Raw genomic sequence first — 21274 nt, 5'->3', positions numbered from 1 at the left:
ACACATTTGTGGTGCAGCCTGGCCTCAGGGGTGGAGGGCGGAGGCCATGACACCCACTTGGCGTGTCCGGCAGGGGCGGCACCCCGACTCACCTGTGCTTGCTGTACTTTCCATTCCCACGAGCACACTGCCCCCCTCACCCCCGCTCCGACTGCTCTGTGCTGAGGCTGCCTTTCGCTGTCTTGTTCTGCAAGGGGGGGAGAGGGCACGGGAGGGGAGGCTGACGCCGGCAAAGCCAAGGAGACAAGACAGGAGGGACAGAAGAACAAGCGTGGGGGTCAGGGAGGGCGGAGGTGAGGAGAGGACGGCACATGGAAAAGGAAAGAAAAGGCAGAGTCAGTACTGAACGACAAACAGGAGATATTCAGACAGTTTTCTGAGGTAAAATGTGCCCATTAAAAAAGGGAAGTTTAAAAAATAGAAACATATAAATTACATAAAGATAAAGATTACTGTAAGATCCTACGAGCCATCTCTGGAAATAATTTTTAAAGAAAAGCATAAGTGAGCATCTTTTAGAAGCATTTTGAGGGCCGACCTGCCAGGATGACCTCTTTCTAGTACTTTCTGGCTCTATTTGGAGATGGAGACTGTGAACAGCCAGTGACCACCAGGTGTCAGTGTGACCTCAGCCAGAGGAGAGTCAGCCACCGCAGGACATTCCCGGTGGTGACAGCCTCCAGCATCTCAGTGCCTTCCTGGGCTTCCTTCCTCAGACCCTCTCCTCTCAAAAACAGACCATTCACCCCCTTATCTTCTATCTTTTCCTAAAAGAGGTGACCAAGAGACCACCTCTTGAACCAACTGGGAAACAAGGCAGTGGCAGCCCATCAACTGCCAACTTTGGACCGATCGCCAGTGGCTTCTGCTGAAGTGAAACCCAGAAGAAACGGGGAGTTTACCCTAGACCCTGGAGTCAGCTGTATTTCTCCTGGCCTGGGCAAATGCCTTCACTTCCGTATCGAGGCCTATAACCAACCTCATTTCACGCCAACCTGTGAGCGGGGCTCCATTAAACTAAAGTGAGACCGGCTTTGCTGAGCTTGATCTCCTAATTCCTCTTGACAGACAGACAGACGATTCTCTCCAACACGCTTCTCCAGCCCCCCACACCACATGGGCGGCCACACCCCATGCCGCAGGCCTCCCTCTAGCACTGGGCCTCTCTACCCTCCTGAGGCCAGGAGCCCAGCAGAGTGAGACCTGGCAGGGTGGCCTCGGTCCTCCGATGTCCGCCTTCCCCACCCCCGCTGTTGGGAGGACAAGCTCTCTGGGGCTCTGACTCACCTTGTGCTTGGGGCACCTCACCGAGAAATTCTCCTCATGTAGCAAACAATCTGCAAGACAGAAGCGGACAGTGCCGGTGAGTGGGGCCAGGCTGGCCGAGACTGACAGGGTCCCCACACTGTCATTTCTAATAGGAAACATTAGAGACATCCGCACATAAACTGTGGTACTGAAACATGATGGAATATTGGTCACTTAAAAAATTAACATTTCAAAATAGCTAACTGTGTATGAGAAACATTCATGATGCAAAATTGCTTGAAAAACAGGAAGCTAATGTGTAAGTATGATGCTAATTTTATCAAAATGTTTTATATGCATTAAAAAAAGACAAAGGAAATCGACCAAAATATAACTGTGGTTCTCTTTGGATGGTAAGATTATAGGTGACCTAATTTTATTTCTACTGTATTTCCATGATGTTATATTGTTTTAATAATCAGAAATCATCTCTAATAAATGTTGTTTTTAAAATCCCCGATTCTAGGCTAAGCCCGCTCTACAGGCACCAGTCAAAGCTTCCCGGTGAAAACACTGAATCTGGGGGCACCTTTCCTCCTGTCGACACCACGTGTCACACAGGAAGGGGGCCAGGCTGAGCGCCTTGCCGTCCCCTTCACCCTACAACTCACAGAGACAGGGAGAAGCTCTCCACACGAGCCCCATAATCCACGCTAAATGCTTCAGAGGAGAGTGAACCCCCGTGAAGGGGCTATTAATCCTCGGAGGGAAATGATTCATTCCAACTTCTAACACAGTGACAGCATCCTCGATGACAGCAAGGACGCGCATCCGCCTCCAGGTGAGCGGCACGCTGTGGCACAAGGGTAGTGCGAGGCGCAGGCGAGGAAATCGCATTAATGAGTTCGCTCCGCACGCCACGGCTCCCGGAGACCGACAGCCAGGTCACTGGCGCGAGGTGCGGTGGCAGAATGTTAATAAATATTGATCGCACATTCTCAGATCGCTCCCAGGCACCACGGCGGGAGGCAGCCACGGTGCTTAGCCTGCTAAATTTACAATTTAACTCGCTTAAACTGAGGTCCAGATTAGCAGCCTGTGTACCCACAGATTTTAAATGAAAATGTGTAATAAGCAAGAAAAACACAGATGAAAAATTCTCAGGTCCTCTTACTGTAAACGAATAAAAAAAGACCCTTTCACAATTCAGCTTAGACTTGAACCTCCAACTACCGTCCCCACACGGAGTCCTGAAATATACTATCTAGGAGTGAGCCTCCTCGACTCTGGGCAGGCCCCAGGGCCCGGGGACTTGGCGAGTCCTGCCAACCTCCGCGCCCTCCCCCGTAAGCACAGAGCGTGGCGGTAAATGAAATGTGTTAATTTAAAACCCACAAGTACATGGCGTGACCAAGGCTCCTGCTGCTCCAATCTGCCAGAGAGCTTACGAACAGCAGGAGGCAGACAACTGGCACTCAGGGGAAGCACTTCCCCTTACCTGGGCTGTGGCAGCATGCTTGCTGGCAGTCTCTAATGTGAGCCGAAGAGAAAGAGTAGAGCCCACATGGGCTCGGCCACCCTCATGGCACAGGAGTTTAAAAATGGGGAGGGAGGAGTCATGTTAGTTGGCAAAGGCTCATCAGAGAGGCAGAGGTGGCTCAGTTCCTCTCACAGCCATGACCAGTGACCACCAGCTGTGATGAGCCATCAGTAAAATACGTCTAAAGTTAGAAAACATGTCTCCTTTTAAGTTAAAAAGCAGAAAAAATAAAACAAGATTAAGTGCACACCAAAGGCAACCTTGAATTTGGGGAAACGTAAGCCTCCTAAACAAATGTGCCAGAGGCGGCATCCACCTCTGGCCGGGCTTCCCACACAGGAACGCTGTGGACAAGGGCTCCGGCCTAGTCTCGACACCCCCAGGCCATCAGGAAGTGCAAGTCCTGTCCCTGGCAGGGCACGACCCCGGCTGGAGAGCTGACACTTGGCAGGGTGCAGGGACTAGTCCCCACTGGGGGAAGAGCTGAGAGCGGTCAGAAGGGTAGTAGACCTCTTCTGAGGTCTCTGAACAGGCGCCTGGCCCCGCAGCCAGCCAGCCCGCCTCTCGATGTGTTTCCTACACCGTCCAGAGGGCCTGGCCAGCACTTCCACAGTGAAGTCAAAGTAGACGGCTTGCTGGACATCACACAAGTTGGAGAAGACTCACAAGGCTGTCTGGTCCACAAGATGGCTTCCATGCACACAAATATCCAACGTCCCAGAGGGTACTCTGCTTTGAAACTTCTCTCTCTGAGCTTAAGGGCAGAGTGGATTTTGCGGAGCTCCTTATACCCACATGCATCCATATAAGACCCTAGGCTGAGGATGGGGGCTCCGAGAGAGAGGAAAAGGGAAGTGAGATCTCACGAGTGTCCTCTGTGCCTGTCTCCAGCTGATCTACAACCTACCTCAGAGCTGCAGTGAGCACTCACGTTAGTAGAAGACAGGCTGGGACACAGGAAGGCCCTGACCACCACCAGTCATCCCTTAATCACCCAGCCAGGGCTCTGAGCCCTGGACTGCAAGATCAAAGTCTCAGGCAGAGAGAGCAGGCTGCAGAAAGTGAAATTCCCAGCTGTGTTTCTTCATGAGAGTAGAAGGAGAATCCCCTCCAGGCAAGATTCTTTACGCACAGCGAATTTTTAATGAGCCAGCACAGCGCTTTTTTCCTTGGGTCTTAATTGTTGTGGCTCATTGCATTAAATACATTAAACCTTTTTTTCCCCCTAAACCAGTGCTCAGGTTCTTATTACTGCATTTCCCACCCCGGAGCCAAATCCTGTGCCTGTGATGTAACAAGCTGCACAAAATTGCTAACCATGATGTCACAAATGTAGGATCAGCATCAGGTAGGGGGAAACTTCAAGAGCCACAGAGCCTATTGAAACAAAGATTTTGTTTCCATGGAGCTGTCCCCAGTAATTAAAGATTTTCCCTGAGACACCCACAGCTCTGTGAAGGTTCGGGCAGTCGGGTCGGCAGAAGGGCAGAGGTCGAAATGTATGACTTTTCCTTATTCTGTGGAGACGAGGGGTTCTCAGACCAGGGGCTTATTTTTATCATCATCAAAAAAAAAGAAAAAAATCAATGAACGCCTTTCCTGGATGCAAAAGTCCTTCACACACAGAACAGAATTCCCGAGATCGGGAAGGGGAAGGACAAATACAAGGAGCTGCCCCCTGGGGCAGCGCAGGCCTCTGGGTCATTGTGACTTGAGTCATCAAAAATGCCCAAGACACAGTCACCTTGTGAAGCTGCTTCTTAGCAGGAGCAGAGGATGTGGCAGCTGGGCCAGCAAAGCTAGAAGCCGAGGCTCGCATTGGCCTCGCCGACCCGGGCAGCCTATTGCTGGAGATTTGGCCACTGACATCTGCCAAAGAGGCATGTATGTAACCTCTTTACCTGAGCAGGCCACACACTACACGCTCAGAGAGAGGGACAAGTGCCATTGGCTTACTAACCCTCAACTGGTAAAGCAGCCCCTGCCTCCCTGCTGGGGGTGTGAGATGGTGAACCAGGCAGCCCTCCCTGGAGAGAAGGGAAAGCCCTGGGTCTTTCCTGAAGAACCCTAACCCCGCCACCTGAGGTGGTGCTAAGCTGCTGGCCACCTGGCCACTAGCCGCTAGCCACACATGGCCACATACGTTTAAATAAAATAAAAAATTTGGTCTGTCATTCCCACTAGCCATGTTTCAAGCACTCAATGATCACACATGACTTGAGGCTACCATGCTGGCAAGTGCAGATCTAGGACATTCCATCACTACAGAAAGTTCTGTTAGTGCTGCTTAATCCCTTGAGGGGGGCATGAGGTTACCTGCCTGTGATCACCTGGTCGTTCTGAGCAGAGCCTCAGAGCAGGTGATCACTTCTTACCCAGCCACTGCCTGGGAGAGCCAACTCTTACGCTGCCCCCCACATAGAACTCACAACTGCCAAAATACTTAAGAATCTTCATTTAAAAACCATGAAGCTTAAACTAGAAAATAAAACAAAACATTCTGATGTAACCAGGGGCAGTATCATGAAAACGAGAAAAGATGGATCTTGAGTGGAGGAGGATTTAATGGCTGTTCTATAGAACATGCCAGACCACAACTCAGGGTGAAGTACAGCTGAGACTCAGCAGGAAACATTTAGAGGAAGAGGAGAATGAAAGGTACAGACCAAAATCCAAAGTCTCTGAACTGACATTTCAAGGCGCCCTGGCCACCAGCTGCCTTCGGCATGTGCAAACATCCTTTTATGAGAATCTAACTTTGGCATAGGTGTTCTCTCTTTATACCTTTCTTGTTCTTTTCAGCTGCTCTTTTTACAGAAATTTGGAAAGAAGAGGGAGGCGTGTAAGGAGGGATAAGAGAAGGGCGTGACGGCGAGGGGCCGTGCGTGGGCAAACGTCAGGCGTGCCGAATAGCAGCTCCGGAGGGAAGCGTGGCGGTGATGAACTCATTCTTTCCACGCTGGACAGATCCCACTCCGTGTGCTTCATGCCTCTGTACCTGCTTCCACACCTGCCAGCCACGTCCCCTCCCCTTCTCCCCTGCTAGATCCAATTCAAATCCCACCTCTTAGAGATGGTACAGCTGCCTCCATTGAAAGTCATGTGCCCCCCTCAGTACCCGGAAGCACTGAGAGATAGCAAGCACCATGCCACTTTCAATACTCAGTTTATCTTTCCATTTTTCTTTCCCTCCTTCCTGACTGTGAGCATTACAGGAGGGCCAGCTAGGTGAAGTTCTTAGACGCGTCTTATATGCAAGAAGTAACTGGTGAAAATATCCGCTGAAGAGACGAGACTTCAGAGGAAGAAAGAGGATTTTCCCAGGCCGAGTCAGAACTCGAGTCTTCCGCTTCAGTCACTGGACGGTATTTCTTGGACAAAAGGTTTCTCTCTCTTTTTTTTTTTTTTTTTAAACGGTTATCACACTGCAAAACATTGCTGTGATCATCTCAATGGACTTGGAAAAAATGTCTGACAAAATGAAACACCCTTTCATGATACAAATGCTCCACAAACCAGGAACAGAAGGAACTTCCTCAGCTGCATCAATGAAAAGCCCACAGCTATCATATTTAATGGGTTGGAAACAAGATAAGGATGCCAGCTCCTGCCACATCTATCCAACATTATACTAAAAGTTCTAGTCAAGGCAAGAAAAAGAAAAAAGTAAAACTATTCACAGATGACATATCTTGTATATAGAAATCCACTAAAAAACTATTATAACAATCAATGAATTGAGCAAAGTTGTAGGATATAAGATCAATATACCAAAATAAACTGTATTTCTATACACTCACGATGAACAATCTGAAAATAAATTAAGAAAATTCCATTTACAATCGCACCAAAAACAAACAAACAAACAACAAAAAACCACTTAGGAATAAATTTAGCAAAAGAAGTGCAAAACATATGCTCTGAAAACTACAAAACGCTGTTGAAAGAAATTAGAGACTGAAATAAATGGAAAGGTGCCCCATGATCATAGATTAGAAGACAGACTGTTGTTAAGATGGCAGTGTTCCCTCACTGATCTGCAGGTTCAGTGCAAGCCCTGCCAAAGTTTCAATGGCTGTTTTTTACAGAAGTGGACAAAGCGATCCTAAAATTCATATGAATCAGCAAAAGACCCAGAAGAGCCAAAACAACCTTGGAAAAAAGAAATAAAATCGGAGGACACACATTTCCTCATTTCAAAATGTACTACGAAGCTACAGTATTCAAGACAGTGTGGTACTGGAGAGAGTCTAGAAATAAGTCCATACATTTATGGTCAGCTGGTTTTCGACAAAGGTGCCAAGATCACTGAATGAGGAAAGAACAGCCTTTTCTACACATGGTGTTGGGACAGCTGGAATCCACGTGCAAAAAACTGAACTGGACTCCTACTTCTAACCACACATAAAAATTAACTCAAAATGGATCAAAGGCCTGTCTGTGTAAGGAGAAACTCATAGGAGAAAAGACAGGCATAAAAAAATCTTTGTGATTCTGGATTAGGCAATGGTTTCTTAGATATAAGAAAAAGCAACCAGCAATAAAAGAAAAAAAGAGATAAACTGGACTTCATTAAAGATGTTCAACATCATTAACCACCAGGGAAATGTAAGTTAGAATCACCGTGACATGCCACTTCATAACCACTGGACGGCTATAATAACAAAGACAATAACCAGTGGCAGTGAGGACATGGAGAAACTGGAACCCGCACACAATGCTGGAGGGATGAAAAATGGTGCAGCCACCTTGGAAAACAGTCTGACAGGTAGGTTTTCAAAGGGTTAAACAGTTACCATACGACCCAGTTATGCCACTCCTAGGTTTTTCCCAAGGGAACTGAAAACATTAAGTCCACACAAAGACTTGTATGTGGATGTTCACAGTGGCACTATTTGTACTCATCAAAAAGTGGAAACAACCTGAATATGTATCAAATATTGAATGATAAAGGTATATGCTTATAATAAACTATTAATTGGCAATAAAAATGAAAATGCTAAGTGAAAGAAGCCAGTCACAAAGGCCACATGATTCCATGTATATAAAATGTCCAGAACAGCCAAATCCGCAGACAGAAAGTCAATTAGTGGTTGCCAGGGGCTGGGAGTCAAGGTGGGGGGAAGTTTTACGAAGTGACAAACATATTCTAAAATTTATTGTGATGATGGCTGCACAACTCTGCATATACTAAAAACCACTGAATTGTACATTTAAGTGAATTGTGTGTGCATTATATGAATAAAACTGTTATTAAAAAATTACCCCATTTCACTCCTTTTCATTCTCCTCTCTGCATTCCTTTAGAATTTACAAACAGAATAGGGTCAGAAGAGACAAAAAGAACTATGACGAAGGGAGAGAAGACAGAGAATCGAAGTGCGTGTCCCACCCTTTGGGTGGCTCTGACAAGGGTCCACGACCCCATCTTACCTGCGTCGACGGCACACGGGTAATGGTATCGGAAGGAGCAGCCTTTGTTGTAGCAGCCCAAGGTGGCGCCTGCCTCCTGGCAGTGGGAACATTTCTGAAAGGAACAAAGTCAGACATGTCAGCATCCCAGATTCTGTCCCCTCCTCAGGCTATCCCCAGACCCCACTGGTCAGACCTCGGCACGTGTCCCTGTGGTTACAGGGGATTGTGGGGGCAGGATAGGCAGGTCGATTTCTAACCGCCACTCGCTGGCCGCATGCAGAGGAGATCCAGCGGGAGCTTTCAGGCCAGGCCTCACAGATGCTCACAAATAAACAGACCGCCACAGCGGGGAGAGGGTGGCGCGCCCGGCCCTGCCCCTGCTGTGCCCGCTGTGCCTCCACCCACCGCCTGTCTGCCTGTCTTCTCCTCATTCCTCGCCATGATCTTGAACTGCCTGCAGTTCCTGCCTGTTTATTTCTGCTGTGGAAGTCTGGGGTAGGAGGAGAGGGTAAGATAGTAGAGTTATATATAAACCTTTCAGAATTAAAAGTGGAATTTGGTTTCCAGTTCTTATATTTGTAAGATTATATTTTTATTCTGCTTATCCCAAATGCCCAATACAAGTATATTTCCCCTTTCAGAAAATATGAGCTCCTGTGTGCAAATGGTATTTTTATACACAAATCCTATTTTAAATGCACTAGGAAACCTGCCATGAATTTCTGGCTAAGTGAAACATTATTCTGTAGTTGAGATGCTCCTCCTTACATAGTCAGGTTTCCTTACAGTGGGCACATCTCTATCATCCCTCTCAAGTGGCTGCTGGGAGCGCTCACTCCTGTCGGCATGAGAAATGTGTCCTATCATCAATAATCATATTTGTAAAATTCAACCACACTGGCCTACTGAGGCAGGATGCAGATTCTTCCGATGGCCGAGGCACAGCCAGGTAAGACTACCTGGAAGATATGGGCACTTGTTCCTGATTCTAGGAAGAATAAAAGTGCTCCCTAAGCAGCTGTCCTTGTGGGAAAGAAAGGCTTTCTTGGGTGCCCATACCCTCTTGGGCAAAGTGACTAAATGGCGCCCCTTCCCACGCAAAGGCGGGTCCTGGATGGCAGCCTATCAGGGGTCAGTGTAGCACGCAGGCCTACGGCAGTCAGAACATCTCACCCAGTGGGAGTGAAGCCCACCTGGACGGTGCCAGAGAACAAACACCTCCCACACACAATGGCAGGAGGACAACAGGGAGCTGTGTCAAGCTCCCTAATGCTGATGCTGAGCATAAAACCACACTAATGCGGCAACAGCGCAGCCCAAGCGCTCACTGTGCATCAGGCACTGTTGTATGCGACTGACGTGGACCAACTCATCCAGTCCCCTTACCTGTCCTGCATCATCCCCACTCCACAGATGAGGTGCCTGAGACACAGGAGAGGAAGCAGCCTGCTTCAGGTCTGACCGAGCCGGCTGACCACCCCGGCACCTTCCAGAGACAACCGGGGCAGGAAGCGGGCTGCACGACGAGTGCTTCCAGGGCTTAGCTTCCTCAGAAGACCGACATCCTCTGGAAGCTGATAACCAGTAAGTGTCTACCATGCACTCTACACGCTTGCCAAGAAATAAAAGACTACTCGGCCTGGAGGAAAACAAGGACAGCTGGCAGCATTTTGGGGAGCTCTAGACTTTATCTACTTTTATCGGTGCCACAGAGCACCTTCAGAACAAAAGGACTCACTGTCAGCCAGAAGGAGCCAGTGTGGCTGACTTCTCAGTGGCCTACCTGCAGCCATTCCTGCTCCACCTCTTCCTACAAAAGGAGCCCCAAATAGTCAGCTACCTGGAGGGATTGTGCTCCAGACTGTCCTGTCCCCACCCTGAGTGGTGACCCTCAATTAGTGGTGGCCATTTAGAAATGGGTGTGTCAAGCATTTCTGGTAGTAAAGTGCGGGGAAAGGAGCTTCTGAGAAAGTTTCATCCCACTTAAAAACAAGAGGCATCTTCTCCCTCGGCTATTGTAAGGATGGGATGATGAGATATCTCCATTTTATCACCAGGAGGGGACAGCTCTAAATACAAAGCTCAACCCGCTGGGGAGAGCAGTGACATGACAGAGCGCGCCTAGATCCTTTGTGATACTGCTGAGCACCAACTTAACAAACCCCAGACCTATCCTGTCTCCAGACTTGTTAAGGGAGAGGACATTTTTCTTTTTTAAATCCACCTTTTAGTTGAATTTTGTGACTTGCAGGAACTATCGATATAGGATGGCCTAGTATTCGAGGCACTGCTGTGTACATTTAAGTGTGTGGGCTCTGGAACTTAAATAACCCCTGGTAAATGGTCCGGCCACTTCCTTTCCATGTGTCCTTGGCTAAATTCCAAACCTTTGTTTCCTCAACCTGCAAACATGGCCCTAATAATGTCATCTATCTCGCAGAGATGTTGTGAGGGTTAAATGTGTGAATCCAGGCTTAGAACAGTGACGGGATCAAAAGTGCTCAGTAAATATGACCCAAGATGACCATGTGCCAGACACACGCCAGATGTTCTACATAGACCACCTACGAAAAGAAACCTGCAGAGCAGGCCTTGTCATCACCCGAGTTTACAGACAGGAAAGAGAAGCGAACAACCTCAGATGCGAACAATGTCCGTTTCCTTCCCACCGCAACACATGCCCCTCTGTCCCCTGCCAGGCCGCCAAAGCTCCTGTCCTGAACCAGCCCACAGACCACAGGTCTACCTTTTTCATAAAGAAAGCAAACTAACCCCAGGAAGTTACGTTAATAGAATGTTTGCTCCTTTCAATTAAAAAGCACAATTACCATATTGCATCCAGGGGAGAAAGACCCTGCATGGTATCTTAAGGCCTGAAAGAAAGGACTTTAAAATACTTTAGTTCAGTGGTTCTCAGTGTAGTCTTTGTACCAGCAACAGTGGCATCATCTGAGAACTCGTTAGAAATGCCAATTTGAAGATTCTGGGAAGATGGCAGAGTAGGTAGACCAGGAATCTGTCTGCCCACCTGGACAACAACTGTACTGGCAGAATCTGTCTGATATAACTACTCTGAAACTCTGGAGTCTGCTGAAGGGTTACAACTTCCAAGGGAAGACTTGGATGATAAATTGCAGTTAATTCTGGTCAATTTCAGCCCTCAGCACAGTAGCAGCTACCCATCTCCCACTCTTGATCAAGTGGTGGGCAGCTGAGCACACGTTCCCGAGCAGCTTGCACATAACTTGCAGAAGCCAGGGTAGGCAAAAACCCCCACTGTCCTCCAAGTACTGGGGATCTCTTCTCTAACTGCTGACTGCTGCTTCTGATTACAGAGGTGGGACAAAGAAGCAGGCAGCCATTATTGCTGTCCCCACTCCCTCCTTCCTGGCTGAAGTGGCTTCCTGGGGATCTAAGAGAATGTTACCCCACTTTCACTTTTTTGCTTTTTCCCCTTTTGGGAACCAGACGTTAAGGACTAAGACATTCAAAAACAACTGCATATACAGGGAAAATAAGAAAATGACCGTATATTCCCAGGGCAAAGACTCAGAAGAGACCTGAGAAGACCTTAAGTTTACACCTCAGGCTGATTTTAGGCACAGAGATAGTTTGCAACAATTACCAAAAAAAAAAAAAAAAAAAAGCAAACCCTGGGGAAGGGAGAGAATTTGATTTTCAGTTATCACATTATAAGGTTCAAATGTCCAGTGTTCAACAAAACTCACAGGCATACAAAAAAACTAGAACATATGGCCCATTAAGGAAAAAAAAAAAAAATCAATGGAAACCATCCCTTAGAAAGACCTAATGGCCTAATGGCAGGGACACTAGACAAAGACTTAAAAGAACTGTCTTCAAGATGCTCAAAGAACTAAAGAAAAATGTGGAGAAAGTCAAAAAAAGACAATGTGTGAACAAATGAAAACATTGCTAAAGAGAAAATCTAAAAAGAAACCAAAAGAATTCTGAATCTAAAAAGTACAAGAACTGAAATGAAAAAAAAAAAAAAAAAATTCACTAGAGGGATTCAAAGGCAATTTGGAACAAGCAGGAGAAAAAACTGGTGAACCTGAAGACAGGTTGAGTTCGAGGAGCAACAACAAAAAGGCTGAAGTAAAGTGAACAGAGACCAAGGGACTTGTTACGCTGACCAACAGAGGACTCGTGGGAGTCTCAGAAAGAGGAGAAAGAGAGAGGAGCAGAGATAATCTTGGAAGAAATAATGGCTGAAAACTTCCTAAATTTAATAAAAGACATGAATATAAACAGCCAAGATGATCAATGACCTCCACGTAAGATGCACTCAAAGAGATCCACACCAAAACATGTTATAATCAAACGTGCAAAAGCCAAAGACCAAGAGAATCTTGAGAGAAGTGAATCGTCACAGGTGATCCTTAGTAAGGTTTTCTGCAGTTCCCCCATCAGAAGCTTTGGAGACCAGCGGACAGTGGGCCGATATATTCAAAGTGCCAAAAGAAAAAACTGTCAACCAAGAGTCTTATCTGGCAAAACTGTCCTTTGAGAGTGAAGAAGAAATTAAGACATTCCCAAGTAAAAAAAAAAAGCTAGACTTACCCTGCAAGAAAAGCTCAAGGGAGTCCTGCGGGGTGCAAGAAAAGAACACCACAAATAAATCGACGCTACACGGAGAAATAAAGATCTCCGTACAGGTAAATGCAAGGGCAATTACAGAAGGATTACTGTGACGATGGGTTATAAGTGTACTTTTTGTTTTCTACATGATTTAGGAGACTAAAGTTAAAGAAAAAACCCAATTACTAGTGTAAAAGCCAGTATTACTGTAACTTTGATTCGTGACTCCAAATCTTGTTTTCTACTTAATTTAAGAGAATAATGCATTTAAGACTTATTGGTTGGAGTTTTGGAGCACAGTATAAAGCTATAATTTTGTTGACTTCGACAACCAAAAGGGACTGGAGCTGTAAAGGAGCAGAGGTTTGTTACTGAAGTTACATCGGTGTACAAAGGAAATAACCACACGATCATCTCAATTGATGCAGAAAAAGAATTTGACAAAATTCAACACCCTTTTATGATAAAAACACTCAACAAAGTAGGACTCGAAGGAAACTACCTCAACATAACAAAAAGCCATTTATGAAAAACCAACAGGGAGTGTCGCACTCAATGGTGAAAGACTGAAAGCATTTCCTCCGAGATGAGGAACAAGGCAAGAAAGCGCTTTCTCCACTTCTCTTCAACACAGTACTGGACGTTTTGCCAGAACAATTAGGAAAGAAAAAGGTCCGAAGTGCAAGGAAAAAATTAAATTATCTGGTTACAGATGACATGATTCTACATGCAGAAAATCCTCAAGAGTCCACAAACAATCTGTTAGAATAAGTGAATTTAGCAAAGTAGCAAAATACAAAGTCAATACTCAAAAACAGCTGTATTTCTATACATGAACGATGTGTAAGGAAATTATAAAATAATTGATTCTCAATAGCATCAAAAAGAATAAAATACTTAGGAGTTAACTAAAGAAGTGAAAGACTTGAACAATGGAAACTACAAAACACTGCTAAAAAAAAATTAAAGACATGAATAAATGGAAACATCCCATGTTCATGGATTAGAAGACTTAATATTATGAAAATGTCAATACTTCCCTGAAGTGATCTACAGAGTCAATGCAACCTCTATCAAAATCCCAATGACTTTTTTTGCAGAAACAGAAAAACCTATCCTAAAGTTCTTACTGAATCAAGGGAACCCTGAATAGCCAAAATAGTCTTTATAAAGAACAAAACTGGAGGAATCATACTTCCTGATTTCAAAACCAATGACAAAGCTGCAGTAATGAACAGTGTGGCACTGGTTTAACAACAGAGATACACAACAGAATAGCGAGTCCAGGAACAAACCTTTGCAGAAATGGTCAAATGATTTTGACCAGGTTACCAATACCATTCAATGAGGGAAAAGACAGTCTTTTCAACAAACAGGGCTGTGACAACTGGATTTCCACATGCAAAAGAATGATGTTGAACCTTTCCCAAAAACCATATACAAAAATTAACTCAAAATGGATCGAAGACCCAAATATGACATGTAAAACAACAAAACACTTAGAAGAAAACATAGAACAAAAGCCTCATGAAACTGGATTTGGTAATAATTTTCGGGTTATGACACCAAAGGCTCATATGACGGAAAAAAAAAAAAAAGACAAATTGGGACTTCATGAAAATTAAACTTTGTGCATCAAAAGACATTATCAACAGAATAAAAAGGCAACCCACAGAATGGGAGAAAATATTAGCAAATCATCTACAGAATAAGGGATTAATATCCAGAATATATAGAAAACTCATAAAACTCAACAGCAGCAGCGACAAAACAATCTATTTCAAAAATGGGCAAAGGACTTCTCTAAATAACTGGCCAATAAAGCACATGAAAATGTGCTCAGCAAGATTCATGCCTAGAGAAATGAAAATCAAACCGAGGTACCACCTCACACCTGTTGAATAGAAGAGAGAAGAGAGAGAGAAAGAAAAAACAAGTGTTGGCGAAGATGAGGAGGAATTGGAACCCCTTGGGCACCACCATTGGTGGGAATGTAAAATGGTACAGCTGCTGTGGAAAACGGTATGGAGGTTCCTCAAAAAAAATTAAAAACAGAAATACCATATGATCTAGCAATTCCACATGCGAGGTGCCAAGGACAGAATATAAAAACTTACCTCTGTAATATCCTGTTTCTATTCTCCCCTTCTGTCCCCAAAATCAACACCCAGGCTAATACCATTTCCAATTAGATTTTTATTCTTTACTTTTTTTTACCTAAAGAAATTATTTACGTTATCATTCTCCAATAATGTGAATAATATAATAGTCACTGCAGAGCTCAATGTCCTTGTTTTTTGACTACACTGTTGTTACAAGTTTAACAATATTCATTCCTAGAAAAGGTTAGGTCCATATATCACTGCTCTCCACACAAATCACACACGGTGGGGCTTTGACCATGGTTTCTAAACCAAGGTACGTTTTTCAAATAAGCAATGGTTCAATCTCAACTGTGAAGTTTTCATTTGTTATCAAAGGGAATAAAGATTATTTTTAAGCAACTCTGACAAGAATCTTGCATTTCTTTATTGTACTGTAATCTTAGGAAATTATAAAATGTATTCTTAAACTTTGTGGGCATGTTTAAACAGCAGAAAGTGGCCAGACGCCCACTCTGATGCTTTCAACAGCTCTTGTCACTGTCCCAAGAGGCAGAGCTGGCTGACTGGAGATGGCAAAATGCAGCAGCCGAATCACCTAGGAGCAGTTTCATCCACACCCGACGGGCCCCCAGGAGAACTGTGCCTCTTCATTCACAGAAATGCTCTTTCCTATGAGCTGTAAGTGCGACCTGAATAATCGCTCTGTTTAATGAGCATCTCCAAGCAGCCTCGGAGCACCGAGGCATCTGGGTCAGAGTATTATTAGTGCTGATGACGATCGATTCTGCTCACGAGTTAAAGATCACACACGTTGCCACTACTGTGCCCACGATGGCTTTTATGTAGTACTGCACACACTTCTGCTCACGTTTACAGTATTTACCTATTCACGTTTGTCCACCACCCCTAAACTATGAGCTTTGTTCTTCTGTCCCCAGGGCCTGGCACACCGTGGGAACTGTAAATGTGGGCTAATGCAAAGTCTGACAAACTCGAGAGCTTACCGAACATTAACGAGGCTACTCTTCCACATGCGTTAAAAAGCTGATGCTGGTAGAGCTTGGAGAATGTGGGACAAGGTATGTGATAATTTCTGGCCACCAACAAGAGCCTTTTATTCCCTTTTAATTATGCCTTCTATATCTGGGACAGAAGCCTCTGCTGCCTGAGCAATCTACTCCAGGTCTCAGGCAGGGACACGGTCTGCATACTAGGAGCTACCCTCTGAGACCCAGAAAGCTTCTTTGATGTGACTCTGCGCCCTATCAATTTTCCCTCAAGAGCCCTTCAAAGTGTTGGCCGAAGCCAACATACAAAGCCCTGTATGTTTTGGGCTGTCATCTCCTTAGAGCTAGATGATCTTACGTTCTTCATAAAAGCTCACAAGACCAGCTGGAACATTCTTCTGTTGCTTGCCATTCTCAGACTCGGGAGAAGGGCTGGCCTCTGAGACTCGCACCACAGCCCAGAGAATCACCCAGGCTTCAAAGCCAACCTTGGAGGGCCAGAGAGAGGCCGAGTTCTTCTCAGGTCCATTTCCTCGGTTCTATGGGAGGTAAAGTGCATGGTTTCAAAGCTGCATTATGTCCCATAGCTGTCCCAGCAGAAGCGGCAAGTTCAGAAACTGAATCTGTTAATTACGCATCTTAATAAAGTCTGACGATACCAGGGTAAACGCCAGCCGTGTCAATAGCATCCACTGGCTAACGGCTAATTGTGCGAATCTGGAGACAAAAGTTCCAGGTCTGACCAACTTTTCAAAATGAACGCGGAGGGACTTAGGTGAGTATTATCCAAGTGTGAAGCGGCACAGGCGCCAGGGGAAAAAGAACCCGAGGGTGTCAGCTCTTGTGGGAAAAAGTCACGTCAATTTTATCATCTGTAAAATGAGGGCAATATTTGCTTTGCTTTCCTTATGATGTTGGTGTGTGAAGTAACTGTGAAATTGTTTTACAAACTAAATGAGTTATGCAACTGCTGGACTTATAAAACTATACAAAAGGTATCTTACAATGTGTCATATTTTTGGCAGTTACTGATGTCAAAGTTGGACACAAGGCAGATCAGGTAGAATCTGTTAAATTAAGACAAACTAAGTTAAAAGACTATTTCTTGGAATGAATTTTTTCCCTCAGAATACCGCCTGAATAAGTGGAGCCTGGATGGGCCCGTTCAGCTGCTGTCCAGGTCTTTCTGTAACTTTAGCTGCTGTCGGTATGTTTCAGTAATATTTCACCTCTGAGGATGTGCACGGTCAGCTCCTGGCCAAATCTTTCAACACTGGCATCTCGTAGCTAATATTCACTATTATTGTACTACACTTCCCCTGTAATTCTATCCTTGAACGATACAGATACATGGGGATTATTTTTAATGTTTTGTGAAGCACTTTGGCATTGGAAGGAAAGGTGCTAAATAAACGTGGAATAAAAACTACGCACAACCTAGTGTAAATTAAACACTAGCGGGAAGTCAAAAGGATGGAACTCTCTGCAAAAGGCATACTGCACCACGGAGTGAGGAAACTGCCCACGGGCTGGTTGGCTGAACTCCGCACACACTGCTCCTGTGCTATGTGGAGAGCAGACTTGGGCTGCTCCCATCAGTGTCATCTGCCACGAGCTCGTAGCCACAGTTCTCCCAGGCTGTCCCCACCCGTGCTATGCAACCCTACTCACCCACGTCAGAATAACCTAGAATAATCTCTACCACTGCTTCTGGACCCCCTGAGGGGGTCCGTGAGGAGCTGAGGCCTGGTAGCTGGTACTGCTCCTCAGGACATGTCCAGAGCCCAACAGCCCATCTTCCCTGCCCCAGGGACAGTCACCTGCTTCCCATCCAAACCAGGAGAGAAATCACACGCGCACAAACTTTCTTCAATCGGATTATCTTTCAGATATAACTATAATCTAGAAAAAAATTTTTCCATTTAGACCCCATTCTCCTTGCAGAAAACCCCCCAAAAGTGGTTCTGCTGCTGAGCCTGAAAAATATGACTCTTTAGGAAAGCCTTCCAAACCACAGTATAAACTGTGGCTAAGTGAGTAGGGTCGAGGGGTGGCTGGCCCCAGAAGTGGAGCAAAACGCACGGCAGCATGGCCAAGTGCAGCTGTCTGGCAGTGTCTCCCAGCTACTCCCCTGGCGTGCTGTGATCCACAAGGAAAGCTTGTCCCCTGGATTCCCTTCCTGCTGTCTCTGTGCTCGCATGTGGGTTTACAGCAGTCACAATGCTTTGAATTGGGCTAGAAGGACCTTTTCTTCATTAACAATGTCCTTGTCTTTCTGTACTCCATCTGTCAAACTGAGGGGCCAGAATTTAGCCGCAACCTTGAGCACATGAAGAATGTATTAAGAATGCACACGCCTTTCCACAATGGATGCGTTCATTTCACCATCCAGCAAACAAATAACGAGGACTTATTAGGTCTAAGATGCAGCCGGGGAACGTATCTATTCTCTGGAAGCTTCTATCATGTACATCTCTTCTCGTTGTTGCTGTTTTACAAATCCAGGTTTTCAAATGTGAGGTGTGCGGGAGGTAAGGTACACACCTGCTGCACCCCTATCATGTGTGAAGTGACCAGGGGCTGACAGAGGTAAAAGGCCAGGCTGGTACTTCTTTACAGAATCATGAAATGCAAGTTATTCTACTGAATATGAAGACAGGGTTATACCTTCCTAACAAGCTGCTCATGAAGCTTTTAATTTGCCTTATTAATATTTCAATTCTAAATCCTCAATATAAAAGTACAAAGTTCAGAAACTGAAAACATGGGCCAGAAAAAAATGAGCAGCCACTCGATCGGTTTGGTCTTTTTCGCTGGGTTTTCTCTCTATCTACTTCCCTCTAGCATACTGGTTTTCCCAAAGGCTGTAAGAGACTTGGGTGGTCAAGGCTCCTTTGAGTCACTGGTCTTTGCTTGATATTTAAGTGTTCTTAAACCTTATCTTCAGATATGTAATTAATCTTTTTTGTTCATCTGATGAATTTCTTCTGCAGGCCTGGGTGTGAGGCAAAGGGGCTGAACTGAGGACAAGAGTCCATCCAGTGCCTGCCCTCGGGGCTTACAGAAGCGGGTAAGATGCCAAAGCTGCACTGTGTTAGGATGTGAACAGTACTTCTGAGCTTAGCGGGAGCGTCCCCACCCTAAGGGGGGCAGGGAGGCATGCTCCAGCGGAGTGGAGTGTGAAGGGGGCAAAAGGGGAAGGAAAGACACCCACGGCAGCGGGAACAGCTGAACAAGCACTCGGGGTGTGGAGGGGGACACAGCGGAGCACGATTCTGAAGGGGCCAGCTCCCAGGGCCATGGCCGGGCTAGGAATGTCATGTAAGAGTTGGGGGTGGGGGGAGGGTAACATGTGTAAATGCATACGAGAGGCTGCAGTCTAGAGACACCTTGGGGATAAAAGCAACAGGACTTGGTGATGAGCTATAGCCACGGGATCCGCGAGACGAGCGGTGGTGGGCCTGGCGTGTGGCGGTGTTAAGTGGGGGTGCCCTCACTTGGTGGGCAGAGTGGAAGGGGGGCCCTTTGAGCATCAGTGCAGCAGGACTCTGATGAGGACACATGTAGCCCTCACTCTAAAAGCTTACACTTAAAATATTCCATTTACAGAATAGAATGTTTTGCACTTAGAGCAAAATCTTAACTGGAATGAGCAGGAATGGGTTTAATTTCAAATGACATTTGAAATTAACTGGAGGTAAAGCTAGAAATCCTTTCTGGAACAGTAAGTCCATACTATTTTGAATTAAATTGGTTATTCTCTATTGCCTCCTAGTGATGATTCTATTCTTAGAAGTATTCTTGTTAGATGTCAGCAGAGCTAAGCTTTATCAAAGTGACCCCTAGATATACCTTAAAATTTGCTTTTGAAAATAAATGTTAGCAAGCCGTTTTTCTCATCATTTTCTTGTTTATCTTAAAGTGGAGCGAAGAAAAAAATCCAGTGAAAGACATGTTCCAGGTAGCTAGATGACACTGCCTGTGTTTGCCTTCCTTATACTCAGTGGAGCATCTTCTTGGTTCCTGCCTCTAATATAGTCTAAAAAGACACCAAGGCATGAAATGGGAAAGGTGGAGATAAACCTGGGCTAGAGAGGGGTTCTGGGAGCTCCCTTGAGCCGCGCTGTCCGGTGGAGCCACGGTGGACAAGGGCCAGCGGCCAGGGCTCCGCCAGAGGGAGGTGGTGGACACCTGCCCTGCCTCTCACCAGCTTTGTGAGCTTGGGCCAGTTGATTCATTTAAGCTTCGACTTTCTCAACAGTAAACTAGGGATAATAATCCAGCTGGGAAAAAAGGAGGAGACTTTTAAAAGTGATGAGGCAAAAGACACCCTTAACAATGAAGGAAAAGAGAATTTCAAAATGACATGTGGGTATTCCCCAGACACTCTGTATAAAAACAGAAGGAAAAAACAGAAGTCCCAGCAGCGCTCCCATGAAACAGAGGTCCCCTGAACAATCAAGCCTTTTGGGCTTATCTGCAAGGCCTTGGGTGCTGCAGACAGGAGCCGCATAGACACCCAGGAGTGCTGGCTTTTAAAACAACCCATTACTAGTGACTGAGCTAAAACCCGGCAATACTGCCACTTACGTACACTCGTTCTAAACATTTATCTTTTTATTAGAGCGATTTTTACAGGTAAGGCACAGTATTTAGCCATCTTTATTCCCACCCCCAATTATCTGTTTTAATAGACACTTTACTGATGATAATGTTCTCTAGACAAGTACCAGTACTAGTACAGGTACTAATTGTTTCTACCAAGGTGTTCACAACACTGAAACTATTTCTAATGATCACACATGGAACGAACTTTGACTCTGGATGTGGTGGCCACGGATACTGGCCACTCGCTGTGAGTTTTAAATGTTCTATAATTCCCTGTCTAACTAATTCTCCTGGGTTTACAGTCTTCGGGTTCAGCAATAATAAATTTACAGAGGCAAAACAAAGGAACACAAAGTAATTTCCTAAATAAAGTGCCACAATTTAAGAGAAAACCAGTCTTTACCCTCCCTTCTAGAATATTAAAGCATTATAAAAAAAGGCTTGGTTTCACTATTTTTCTCTTGCAGAAAACATATATTGTTAATACACATTCTTCACAACTCCACTTATCAAAAAGTCAACACAGATTACTACTGCTGTTTCTTTGGGCTAGTCAGATCTTGTTTTATTTTTCCCCTGGAACACAGTTTGCATTTTACCTTACCCACAGGTACATATACTCCATTAAAATAATTCTAATCAGGTTTCTTTTATAGCCAGAGAAGAAAGCTGTAACTTGTTGACAACGTTATATATCTTGTCTAGAAGAGACTTTTCACATTAAGAAGAAAAGGAAGCTGTGCCTTTAAGAA

The 21274-nt window shown here is 45.2% G+C and overlaps 1 protein-coding gene across 4 annotated transcripts in view; it reads right to left on the bottom strand.

Annotated features, from left to right (window-relative positions):
• Positions 1–21274, bottom strand: part of TCF20 (transcription factor 20) — a 48633-nt gene that overhangs the window by 7434 nt on the left and 19925 nt on the right. Inside the window, exons 2-4 of one of the 4 annotated variants that reach the window (XM_011369004.2) lie at positions 8222–8315; positions 1288–1337; positions 50–220 (exon numbers count right to left, since the gene is read on the bottom strand). In XM_011369004.2, the coding sequence (XP_011367306.1) occupies positions 137–220; positions 1288–1337; positions 8222–8315 (228 nt within the window). In that variant the 3' untranslated portion in view covers positions 50–136. Of the gene's footprint in view, positions 1–49; positions 221–1287; positions 1338–8221; positions 8316–21274 lie in introns of those variants that run through there. The other 3 variants (XM_011369005.2, XM_011369006.2, XM_023535887.1) reach the window with 3 other exon arrangements.

The sequence above is a fragment of the Pteropus vampyrus genome, unplaced genomic scaffold (genome assembly GCF_000151845.1).
Source record: "Pteropus vampyrus isolate Shadow unplaced genomic scaffold, Pvam_2.0 Scaffold145, whole genome shotgun sequence".
In the NCBI taxonomy this organism is placed as follows: domain Eukaryota; kingdom Metazoa; phylum Chordata; class Mammalia; order Chiroptera; family Pteropodidae; genus Pteropus; species Pteropus vampyrus.
The sequence above is the reverse complement of the archived record's forward strand: the minus strand, read 5'-3'. Positions and strand labels throughout refer to the sequence as shown.